This window comes from Ips typographus, linkage group LG6, assembly GCF_016097725.1.
Source record: "Ips typographus isolate SLU linkage group LG6, UJ_Ityp_2.0, whole genome shotgun sequence".
In the NCBI taxonomy this organism is placed as follows: Eukaryota; Metazoa; Arthropoda; class Insecta; order Coleoptera; family Curculionidae; genus Ips; species Ips typographus.
Genome location: NC_138427.1, coordinates 7,924,527 through 7,937,485, shown reverse-complemented (window position 1 = coordinate 7,937,485; position 12,959 = coordinate 7,924,527). Strand labels below are relative to the sequence as shown.

At 38.3% G+C, this 12,959-nt stretch overlaps 1 protein-coding gene across 1 annotated transcript in view; it reads left to right on the top strand.

The window, feature by feature from the left end:
• The window catches only part of LOC145730222 (protein brain tumor-like), an 82,997-nt gene extending 70,774 nt beyond the window's left edge, over positions 1–12,223 (top strand). The window contains 2 exon segments of the mRNA XM_081981319.1: positions 7,408–7,550; positions 7,553–12,223. Of these exon segments, the coding sequence (XP_081837445.1) occupies positions 7,427–7,550; positions 7,553–9,882 (2,454 nt within the window). The 5' untranslated portion in view covers positions 7,408–7,426 and the 3' untranslated portion in view covers positions 9,883–12,223.
• The last annotated feature ends 736 nt before the right edge of the window (positions 12,224–12,959 follow it).

Genomic DNA, 12,959 nt, shown 5'->3' with positions numbered 1-12,959 from the left:
ATGATAACAGTAATGTATTTTTTTCTACTTTCATACTACTACTACCATCTTCTATACAAATTACATTATTTACAATATAGAAATTGGTGGAAAGTTGTATTAGGAACGCCATGACGTCTATAACTCAAATTTGATATTGTTGGACTTGTTACACTATAGAACTAAGATATCGATGTGTAAGTCTGCTCAAAGACATATGACGTGTAGTTTGATAGTTTGTCAGAAGATCAGTAATTGATATAGTCTAGCTACTCTTTGATTTCTAATGGTTCTTTTTTCTTACTATTGATTTCCTATTGATAAGTTAGAAATTTCCACACCTATTTGAATTTGAACAGTCAGCTCTTGAAAATTGGCTTAATCGGATGTTGAAACTTTCTGAAAATTAAAAAGTTGTCTTTTAAGCCCTGTTAAGCAATAACTGTGACGGGCGTGACAGCCAAATTCGAAACGCAGATGAAAAAAAAGGGGCCGATTGATGTCGCCCAAAATTAATAAAATTCCTCGTAGTGGGCGAGGGGTCTTCACTTCCTGGGTGCTTTGGCCGACCACCTTGTTGCAGCGCGACGTGGTGGGGTTGCACCCCTAGCGGTTGCCATGGCGACGGCGTGGTCCCCCTCAGCACCGGCGGGACATTGATCGCGCGTCGCGACGCGTCTGGTTCACCCCCGACGCCGTACAGTGGTTCGAATTACTCACTATGGACCGACGAATTCTATTCGTTTTGCTTTTTCTACGTCTGGATTAGTCTGGATGTTATTGAACGAGGAAATAGTTAAGGGCTCAAAGTAAACTCGGATATTTAATCGAGTTCCCCTAATAAAATAGAATTTTGTAGACCAATTGGTGTCTTTACAAAAGTTGATAGTGTTGGTACAGTTTACAAATAAACATATTATTATTAACAAAGTCAAAGTGTTTTTTATAAACACGCTTTGCTTGCATTAAACGTCATTCACATATTGTGTAGGTATCTAACAGCACGTAGATCATAGCAGAGTGCACTACAAATGCATTCATTACAATAGACAACACAGTGTTTATTGTTTATAGAAAAAAAACTACTACAACTTGATTCTAGTCACGTAGGTTCCCAACAATCTGTAATGCAATGTAATCATTGACGCATAAACCATCATCACTACCATAATTGGTGCTTTTACGATCTAAAAAAGCCACATTCAAACCTCTTAACAACAGATGAATCAAAAATGATTTTCTGGCAACATTTCGGAATTTCGGTCCATAATATCCAGTCAAATAGTTGAACGCCGTGCATTCGCCCTGTATGGAGGCACAGGCGCTAAGTGGGGGGAAAGGTACGCGGGAGAGGTTGTCGGATCATTCGTTATTGGAAACATTTGTTGCATACCGGCTGGGATCTTTGGGCTTTATTACATTGTTGAATCGCCCTTTTTTGGCTCAATCCATCTTAGACGTCGCAGTAATCCGGGGATCTTCTCTTTTGGCATTCGGAGCTGGTTTTATCAAAATTTTAACCGAAGTCTAGGGTCGTTGAACTCGCACCAAAACAATGCATCAAGCCGTAGACACTGTCTGAGTCCCTGTTTACAATAGATTCATGTTCAGCGATAACGTATAAAAATTGGCACGACTTTTGGCCGATTCATGCTTTTCCCAGCTTTCGTGTTGTATACTGTACACAAATTAAGGTTGCTTTTATAAAAATTTGTTAAGTTAACTTGTTAAGTGTCTGTTAGATGCACTGGACTGGATGAAGTGACATATGCACTGGAGATGTTGAAGAACGGAAAAGCTGCAGGTCCGGACCAACTGCCAGTGGAGATTCTTAAGCTGATAGAGGAAGACCGGATTCATATTTTGGTAGAATTAATCAATACCATATATAGAACAGGAATAATACCAAATGACTGGTGGCTATCAACTTTTATAACTCTTCCAAAAAAGAAAAATGCCAAGCAGTGCTCTGACTACCGTACCATTAGCTTGATGGCTCACATATTGAAAGTCCTGCTGAAGGTAGTCCATGGTAGAGTATTCAGGGAAATAGACATCGGCGATACACAATTTGGATTCCGTAAAGGCCTAGGAACAAGGGAAGCGCTAGTTTCACTCAATGTCCTGTCACAAAGATGCCTAGATATAAATCAAGACATATATACATGCTTTATAGACTACAATAAAGCTTTCGATAAAGTGAGGCATGACTTGCTCATAGAAACATTAATAAAGAGAAGAATAGACCTCATAGACATAAGAATAATATCAAACTTATACTATGGTCAAAAGCAGTAGTACGAAGATATGACATCAGAAGAAATAGAAATACAGAGAGGTGTTCGTCAAGGGTGTATACTATCACCAATCTTCTTTAATCTCTACTCGGAGGACATAATAAATAGGGCACTTGATGATCAGAACATAGGCATTAAGATCAACGGCATGACAAATCATCTGAGGTATGCTGACGATACAGTTATTCTGGCTGGAACATACGAAGATCTGCAGACGCTAATTAATAGAATGGTCACGATAAGCGAAGAATATGGACTATCACTGAACATAAACAAAACAAAATATATGTTGATGACAAAAACAACTCAGGACATTCGTAGGATACACGTAAACAATCAACCTATTGAGATAGTAAGAGAATACAAATACCTAGGCACGACCATTAATGAAAACAACGACAGCTCACAAGAAATACGAATCAGAATCGAACAGACCAGAAGCACATTTATAAAAATGAAAAGGCTTTTCTGCTGTCGGGATCTAAACCTGGAACTGAAAATACGACTAATGAGATGCTATGTGCTGTCCGTACTGTATTATGGGATGGAAGCCTGGACGCTGAAGGTAACCGAAATGAGGAGACTGGAAGTGTTTGAGATGTGGGTATACCGAAGAATACTGAGGATATCATGGGTAGACAGAATAACCAACGTGGGTGATGAAACGGAGAGAGAAGTTATTACGACAATTAAGGCCAGATAATTGCAATATATGGGACATGTCATGAGGGGGGAAAAGTATCGAATATTGCAACTTATTATGCAAGGAAAAATCGAAGGAAAGAGATCTGTGGGGAGAAGACGTAACTCATGGCTGAAGAACCTTAGAGAATGGTTTGGTTTGGTGGCAATAACAACGAACTATTTAGAGCTGCGATCTCAAAATAAGAATCGCCCTGATGATTGCCAACCTTCGAAACGGAGACGGCACCTGAAGAAGAAGATGCACTGGATGATATTAAACATACGTTCATCGTTGGCATTTATATGTCTGCATCCCGCATCTGGTTTCAGGGTTAATTCCTCCCAAGACAAAATAGCGACCGTGAAACGCAGTGGCCTTGTAAGCTTTTCCAGAAAGTCATATTTAGAGCAAACAAGAGGTATACTTAAAAATAGCTTTTAAGCATATAGAAATTCTTGAAAAGGCGGAGCAGAACGAAAATAATGTTAGTCTAGTCTGAACGATTCTTGTTTAATGTTTTTAAATATGCAGCTTTAGCCGCAATCTGCCACCGACTAAATTTACATAATCGTCCCTAAGTAATATCGAGCAGCTGATGGAAGCCCCCACATTAAACTAGACCGTCGGTTTCAAAAAAAACTCGTATTTGTTCGGGTACGTGCTACAATTTGGGAGCGATACAATGTTGATCGTAACCCTTCCCAGAAGAATTAAAAGCAGGCGGTGAAAATGCTGGTTAAACGAAAACAATCTGGTTTCACGACTGCATTCTTTTTCGAAGTAACACCTGCCCCACGATAGCGGTGTTTGGGGGGCTTTTATTGAATAACTTGGGCATCGAGCGCCGCAACCGAATGATTCCATTCGAAAGTTTAATAAGCCAGATGTGGAAATTTTGTCCACGTGTTTGAATTTTAGAGATTACATCTGTTTCGATATGTCCTGCAAAATCCACCTACAAAAACCGTTGTTTTTGTGTTGGAAACAGTACGAGTTGCTGCTTATATAATCAATAAACCTGCATGATTCAATTACTACATAGTTACAAGGCAAACCAACAAAAGATTACGTATGTAGGTTGTCAACACAGGTTATTTCAATTCTCCTTCAATCCATTATCCTGCAAATTAATTAAACCGCATTATTACAGGCTAGGTGCTTTAGTCAACACTCTGAAAAATTAATTCAATCGCACCCACGCTTGTAACTGCACAAATAGTTTTCCACGCATAATCTCCTAAACTATGACACTCATTTTATTAAAATGGCAAAAAAGCTTTGATTTATGACTAGTGGTATAATAAATCTGTCACAAAAGAAATACATTCTCTAAAGTAGTTTTACAGGTACGTCTTCCACGTCGTCCTGAACCAACACTTAAAACTTTTCCGTGTCAGTTAATCGGGTAATAAAACGAAGTTTCTTTCAGGAAAGTCCCGAACTGAAACGGCTATAACAAGAGTAATTTCCCTGTAATCGCTATCGAACAAAAACTTGATTGAACAATAAAAGCTCAAGATTGAATTGCTATTGAACTAAAGGGGCAATGCCTCTACGGTCTACGCTCACAAGGAAAAAAGGAATTAGGCGGCGGTCTGCCTTCCCCACGGGTTACTTCGGACGCCGAACCAAGACCCATCATCGGGTGTTCTCTTCAGCACTTTGTACTTAATATCAGCCCAACTATTGGTAGCTTTATAATGATTGTACTGAGTTTAGTACATTCAAGTGTAAAATGTAATAGAAGATCGACATTGAACTATTACAGCGGCATGTTATCGGCCCTGCTCCGGCCAACCACCTTCCATCCTCTTGGCATTTTTACCTTCCACGAAAGCGGCTAAGATAGGGCGGCATTAAAATTTATGAATGCTTGAGGATGTGCCCCCTCTGTTTTACCTTTTCTGTTACTTTTATTTCGATTTTCAGACAGCCAAGATAGGGATTGTCTGCATATTTTAGGCCCCTCGTTTCAAGCACAAAGGACTAGTCATTTTGTGTTTCGATTTTAATACTATATTGAATCTTTGATAACGTGAGTGTTTAATTATTTGTTAGTAAACTTACGTATTTTACAAGACTGTATAGTAGTTCATATGAAGGTGGAGCTATCAATTGTGTGTTATCTATATTGTGGTTGTTATTTTGTATTTGTTCCAAGAAAAACTGCAGCTATTTCAAGCAGAAAATGTTCAATCATCTTGCACCATTTTCACAAGTGTGCAGTATCTAACGAACCATGATTGTTTTATATTATTGGATTTTATCGTTTTACCCCTGATGAAGTTTAATGCACAATTATTATGTGAAGGCGATGAACTTAATAACTTTTGTCTTCCAACCATTAACTTCTACATTATAACTGGTTTTAGTAGTAGACGTCTACACTTCTAGACATAAACCGATCGAACATAGGCGTCAAAATACTTACGGCTACTTCAGCCTAACTGACCCTCGCCAGCTACAAAACTAACGCCACAACTATTTTTTCTAAACCATCATGAACATAATCGATCAGAATCCTTTTTGCCGCATTCTTATTTTGAATCAACAACGTCGTTCAGGTCTAGCCCTGCCAGACAGAGTCAATGAAATAATAAGGAAAAAAAACACCAGCACCCCTATGTCTCACGGAAACTTCCCTCCGCAGATGGATTTCCCCATGGTTGTAGCAACAGCCCCCTCAGTTAAACATTTCAAGAAAGGGTCCGTCGACCATTCCTGTTCGCCCGCCCCCACCCCCGTTCTCCTCCTCTGATTCATCGTTCAATTGTTTCCTGCAGGATTGCCGTTCAGTAACTTTCGGATTGTTGAAGGGAAAACGTGCCCTGCAGCTCGGGACCTGGCGATGTGCCATTGTTTAGTAGAGTGTTTTTGGCGAGGTCGTGTTAAGTTTCGATAAAAACAATTTTAAAGTGTTCTCTTGATTTTTTGCACCGGTTGATATCGGTGTGGTTAGTCAAAACTATAAATAATTATATATGCAGAGACTTCTGTTAGTTGTGTTTATGGTGAACTGTTAAAAGTGCGTCGACAACGACCCTGGTATGAAACGTAAATTTGACTTTGATGTTGTGTGATCGTAAATTTTTTTTCTTGCGGTTTTACGATTCTGTCTTGAAATACAATCTTCTTGGTACATCACACATTTTTATCTTTCTCTCAATTTTTCAATGTCACTTGAATTCTGTACAAACAACTGGTAGTCTCATTAATAAAACATCTTAATTTTCCTTCTCATTTAAACTAGAGCAACTCTATAAATTTTCATAACCGTTTAGAAATGAACTCCAACCGGGCAACATTGTGTCTGTCCGTTCGATGCCCTTTAAGCGCAAAATTTTTCCAGCACGAAGCCAACGTCGCATTATCTGTCTCCCTCGTTCTACACGCTTTTGTCACGCAAAATGATAGATATATTCGACATTTCCATTGCTTACACAAACGTTAGGTTACGAGGATATAAAATACTTAACGAACCGGCGCCTGTCGACGATCATTTGCTGCGGACGTGTAGTCTCCGGTGTATATTTTGGCTGGTGTCAATCGATCAAACTGAAACGTTTTTTTTTTTCTTTGGATCAGACAGATGTTTGAACAATCGCGAATTTCTGCCAATGCATCAGAATGGAACTCCTTCCTGTCATTTTTCAGTTATACAGTTTTTATTAATCATATTCAACTTTCAAGACGCTTAATCGAAGAAGAGGAAGTAGAAGGTCTGATCTTAACGGATATTTTTTTTGTAACGTTTGTGGTTAATCAATTTCATTATTTTAATGTGGCTTCTAAATATAAAGACGAACATTCACTTCGTAATTAATGGTTGAAGTTTTAAGCTTTTCCATTGATTACCCCTAGTGCAATTAATAAATTGAAAGTACAGTTATTAATTATTTACGGAGACAATTTTTCATTTACAACGATCCCATCAAAGTTTATTCTATTTTGAAAGTTTAGCTTGATTTTAACACAGAGCATGTTTATAGAAAACTAACTTAAAAACGAGACATTGCGTTATCATATTACCGAGGGTTTTAGTTTTCTCAGTTTTTGTTAGAACGAAAATTTAATTTTAATTTTATATGTTTGAGAGTTCTAAAATTATACATAGTTAGATAATGAAATTTTAGGTAATTTACTCAACAAGAAGCATTGTTTGAATAGGATTTTATTTAGTTTTCCCTGTGGCAGTAATGTACATTAGATTAAATTCAACTAGTTCTGGTCTTCAAAGTTAACATAAATAATAACAATATTACTGTGTCTATCCAGATCTATATTTGTTTTTCTTCTTGACAACAATATTGGTTGAAAACAGATTCTTTATGGAAATGCGGCATACAGAATTAACAGAAAATGTTCTTTACCTAAAGTTGCTATTAATAAAAAAAAAACATATTGGTGAATGAATTTGTTGTCTAACAAATGTTTTGTTATTTGCAGGGATGACGGGTAACTGAAGATGGCATCACCGACACCATCTCTAGAGTCATTACCACGAGCAAATTCGATTGGATCATTTGGTGATCAAGTGGACTACCTTTCCCTTTCCCCATTGGAGGATTCTCCGTTATCAGTGAGCGGCTCTTCCCCCCGGCCAGTGATTCCGTAGATCGTGATAGCGATCCATCAGAGCTACATTGTCAACAGTGCAGAGAACCAGTCTCAGACCCGAAGCTACTCTCCTGCTTCCACACGTTTTGCAATCTCTGTCTCGAACGTAACAAGTTAGTGTGCCCGCGTTGCAACACCGAATCGATAGAAGGTATTTTGAACAATTTATTGGGATTCGCAGATCAATTAGAACCGTTCCAGCCGGTTACACCACGTTGCACCGGCTGCAAACATAAGAAACTCGACGCGGTCGCGCGCTGCGTTGATTGTGCCAATTTCCTTTGCTCCAATTGCCTCATGGCTCATCAGTTTATGCATTGTTTTGAAGGCCACCGCGTGCTGAGCCTAACCGAGATCAAAGACGAACCCAAAAACGGATTTATTTCGAATAGTAGCAATATGACCAACGGTGACTCGAAGAGTATGATCTGTCCGAGGCACAAGTCTGAGCTGATTAAGTATTATTGTAGGACCTGTTCAGTGCCAATTTGTAAAGAATGTTTGACTTTGGAGCACCCGGTAAATTTACATGAATACGAATTGATCAGCGACGCTGCCCCCAAACAAATAGAAGCAATCCAACATGCTGTGTCTGAAGCTAAAGTCAAAGCCACAGATATTAGAAACATACTGAAAAACGTAGAACATGCAAATAGTCGTCTGCAAGTGCAGTACCATAAAGCTCAGAATGAAATCAACGAAACGTTCCAGTTTTACCGTTCCATGCTGGAAGAGCGGAAACAAGAACTACTTAAAGAACTCGAAAGCGTATATTCGGCCAAACAAATCTCTTTGAGTGTGGCCACGCAAAAAGGACAAGAAACCGTCGATCAGATATACAAAACTTGTGAATTCGTAGAGAGACTAAACAAATGTGCAAACGTAGTTGAAATTTTGATGTTCAGAAAACTGCTGGATGCTAAACTGCAAAGTTTGTTAAGCTACAATTTAGATCAAAGTGTACAGTCTGCTTGCGAATTAGAGTTCGTTTCAAATTACCAGGCAATCCAGGTGGGAGTTCGTAACACGTTTGGTTACGTGCGCTCAAATTCTGAAACCGTTGTTGGTCCAAGCAAACAACCACCTATTGCGAGACCCACTGGAGGTGGAAGCAGCTCAAGCGGAAGTAGCGTCAACGGAAGCTCGGGCAGCTTAAATGGTGCCATTCATTGCCCTTTTACAATTGCCAATTCCAGTCAATCGACATCTCCATTCGAGTCAAACATTCTGAGCAAAAGATTTAGCAGTGCCAACAGCTTAGGTCCCTTCTCCACCACGACTATTGGTGATTTGAATCTCAATGGAATCAATCCTTACGAAAAGTGGTCAAACGGTGGCACCACTGACAGTATCTTTCAGAATGGAAGCGTCGATCCCTACTCGTTAACCACCTCAACTCACAGCGACCCAATCCTGGACTTGACCTCTAAATTGTCGGTGGCAATTTTCCCACCAAAAAGCCAAATTAAAAGACAAAAGATGATCTATCATTGTAAATTTGGAGAGTTTGGAGTTATGGAAGGACAATTTACCGAACCTAGTGGTGTAGCCGTGAATGCTCAAAACGATATTATCGTAGCAGACACAAACAACCACCGCATACAAATCTTCGACAAAGAAGGTAGATTCAAATTCCAATTTGGAGAGTGCGGTAAACGAGACGGTCAATTACTATACCCGAATCGAGTGGCGGTAGTGCGCACGTCCGGAGACATTATTGTTACGGAAAGGTCGCCGACACACCAAATCCAGATTTACAACCAATACGGACAATTTGTGCGAAAATTCGGAGCGAACATTTTGCAACATCCGCGCGGTGTCACTGTAGACAATAAAGGACGCATCGTCGTTGTAGAGTGCAAAGTGATGCGCGTCATAATCTTTGACCAGACCGGTACGGTTTTGCAGAAATTCGGTTGCTCCAAACATCTCGAATTTCCTAATGGAGTTGTAGTCAATGACAAACAGGAAATCTTTATCAGCGACAACAGAGCCCATTGCGTCAAAGTTTTCAGTTACGAGGGCGTTTACTTGCGCCAAATCGGTGGCGAGGGAATCACTAATTATCCGATCGGAGTGGGCATTAATGCAAACGGTGAAATTTTGATCGCCGACAACCACAACAACTTCAATTTAACAATTTTTACTCAAGACGGACAATTGGTATCCGCACTTGAAAGCAAAGTCAAGCATGCTCAATGCTTTGACGTTGCTCTTATGGATGATGGTTCCGTGGTACTAGCCAGCAAGGACTACCGTTTGTATATCTACCGTTACGTGCAGGTGCCCCCTATCGGCCTATAGGCGACGTTGCCATCACGTGCCCCGACAGGGTTTCCAGCTGCAACCATTCCCTACACTTTTTACTGACGCATTTTTGAACGGAATGGTCGGATTGCTGGTCTGTTAACGTTTGATTATTTTAGTTGTCGAAATTATTAACAATACTTGGAATTGTAATAGTTTTGTATTCGATGTTGATATTTTTATATTTTACCGTTTCAAACGAGTCGGAGCAGACGCGGGTGTCGCTTATGACGACCCGACACCAATGTTGATTGACCAAATTATCAATTTTTAAAACAGGGATATTATTGAAATTAGACATGTTAAGCCAAGCATCGAGGTGCCTGGGCCGTTGTTGTAATCTTAATAATGAGCATCATCCTATGATATGATAATGATCTATTTTAATATGCGTGTATGTTGTGAATGTCTTTAGAAATAGAGCATTGTTATTTGCGGGAAGCCGCGTTGTTAGCGACCCTAGTCACCCCCCACAAACTTTGTTTTAGTATTTTTTTAGCGCTGTAAACAAACGGAGTCGCATTGTCGCCCAGTTTTTTTCTTCGCATTTTCTTGACCTGGGATTATAATTATTTTTTATTTTTTCGGCGACTTTATCCCGGAATCGAACAGTTCGTTCGATAGGCCACAATGATTCTGTTTCGGAACGAAATCGTTTATTTGCAGGGCTACTTTATTGTTCCATTTTTATATTCCTCATTCGTGAATTTGGATATAAGAATATCGATAAATCTATTTTATAATATTATACGACCACGCCATCTTTTACAACATCGCGTGCCGTGCCTAATGTAAGCTTCTTCCGTTGTCGGCGTTTTGTTTATGTTTAGTTCATTAGTTTTGTTTTTTTTATTTTTTTATTATTATTTACGTTTCTAATTAGTTCAAGTAAATTAATAGAAGTGTACATACGGTGCATGCAATACTTCTCCACCATTTATTTTTTTTATTTTTTTAGTTAGTAGAGTAGTATATATTTGTTTGTTGATGCTGCCAAGTTTAAGATAGCGACCGCACATGGTGTCAGTCGGATAGGAACTTTGTATTATTCGGTGTCATGTATGAGCAAATACTTCCAAGTACTGCAAGTACAAACTTCCTTATCCAGACTCAATAAGCTCCACGTGCTTCGGGGCACTCCAAGACTATTACTTAGTAGCTAGTTATTTTTATTATTTAGTTAGTGTTTTTTAAGTTTTTTTTAGTTAATACTGTTTGGGTTTGTATTAGGTCCCATTACTGCATTGCCCCTTATCGTTTATGTTGTTTACCGATATATTTACTTAACACAATTTGCCATCGCCGAGGCGAACTTGTTACTGAAATGATCTTTTATAGAACTTAAGTGTTTGAATTTCGTTCAATTTGCTTTAGAACAATTTTATTCTGTTTAAATTTCTAAGAAAGAATGCTCTAACATGTTTAATAGTCCCCTAATTGCCTATCAGATATGTTAGATCAACAATTATTTTTGGTTGTGGCACAGTTTTTTCCGCGGTATTAAAAGACCTGAATATCAGTATTATTTCTTGAGTTATTGAATTAATAGTTTATCCTGTTGATCTAGTTGTTGTTACTAAGTTAGTTCACCTTTGAAAGTATTCGATAATTCAACAATATTTTCGATTGCAAAAAATTTATTTCAAAATCAACTGTCTGCGCAGATAAGTACTTAATGTCAGTCTGCTTTAATGGGACCAAACAACTCATTCGGTGCCTCGTCTGACATTTTTTACTATAATTTATGCATTATTTATATTTTTTACTTGTTATTGTTTATCGAAAGAAAAAAAAGGAGGCATTAAAACCGTGGAACTGAGAGATCTCAAACTTATTTCAGCGCCACATACGGCATGTCCGATTGGGCTGGTTTTTGCGCAAACTATTTACTCTGATCATAATTTTCTTTTTCTGGAAGCTAACGAGTTTCGAGCAAAACGACCTTCGTTCCTATATTGAGAGACGAAGGACGAATTTATTGACCTCTGCTAAATCGAAGCACGTGTTTATTTCCTAAACTGGTAAAGACTGGATATACCATTTTTTTAGGCCTTTGGTGTGCACTCGAATGGTGTTATTTGTTATTTTAGCTTATTGTTTAGAATGTACCATATTTATATTTCTGATACAAATTATTGTTCCTCTCGAACAGTTCGGGTGCTCACCGATCGTCGTTTGGCAAAACCCAGCCCGACCATGAGAACTTTACAATTTAATCTTGTTGTTATATTATTAATTTAACGGTGAAATTGTTCTTAAAGTAAATTTGTACATTGTTTTGTTTTTCTTTGATTTTTTGTTGTAAATGCTTTTTTACTTAATAATACCATTAATTGCAGTTTACCATTAGTTTTTTTTAGTACCCACCCACCCATCTTATCATTTTGTCATCACTTTTTTATTAGAGTCGCTGTGTGTGTTTTTTTTTAGTTTAGATTGATGGTGTTGTTAGTAATTGCAACTGAACACATTTACAAAGCGTTTATCCAAACAAAAAACCAATGAGAAGTAAGTATTTAATGAAAGGGGCCATAGCTGAGTTTTGAAAAAAACACTACGAATTTGATTAACGAGTAAATTGTAAAAGTCGAGTTTCCGTCCTTTTGATTGTGTGATGATAACATCCTCCAGGTGGTTTGAATAGGACTCGTCCTGGTGTATTGTTGAACAAATTTCAGACATTCCATTTGCTTTAATAAAATGTGGGGATAAAGGTTGCAAAAGTGTGTGCATGCATGCGTATGTTTGAAAAATGCTTGTAGTGAGAGTGTTAGAAGCTACACTGAGCACGGTACTGCCGAGATGCAGTCTCTCTATTTTCTCGTACTTTTATACTTAGATCGTAAGTGACACTTAATACTTTTTCTGTGAATTAAGCTTTTGTGTAAGTAATCTATATAAAACTAAATATTCGAACAATCTCCTGGGCCCAACTAACAAATCCTATATAGTATATAGTTATATAGGCATGTGTGATTTTTTCGTATCATAGTCATTAGTGTTAGGTAACGTAGAAATTAAAAACTTGTTGTTTGGAAATCTCACTTATACGCATTAAAGTTATCGAAATTGTT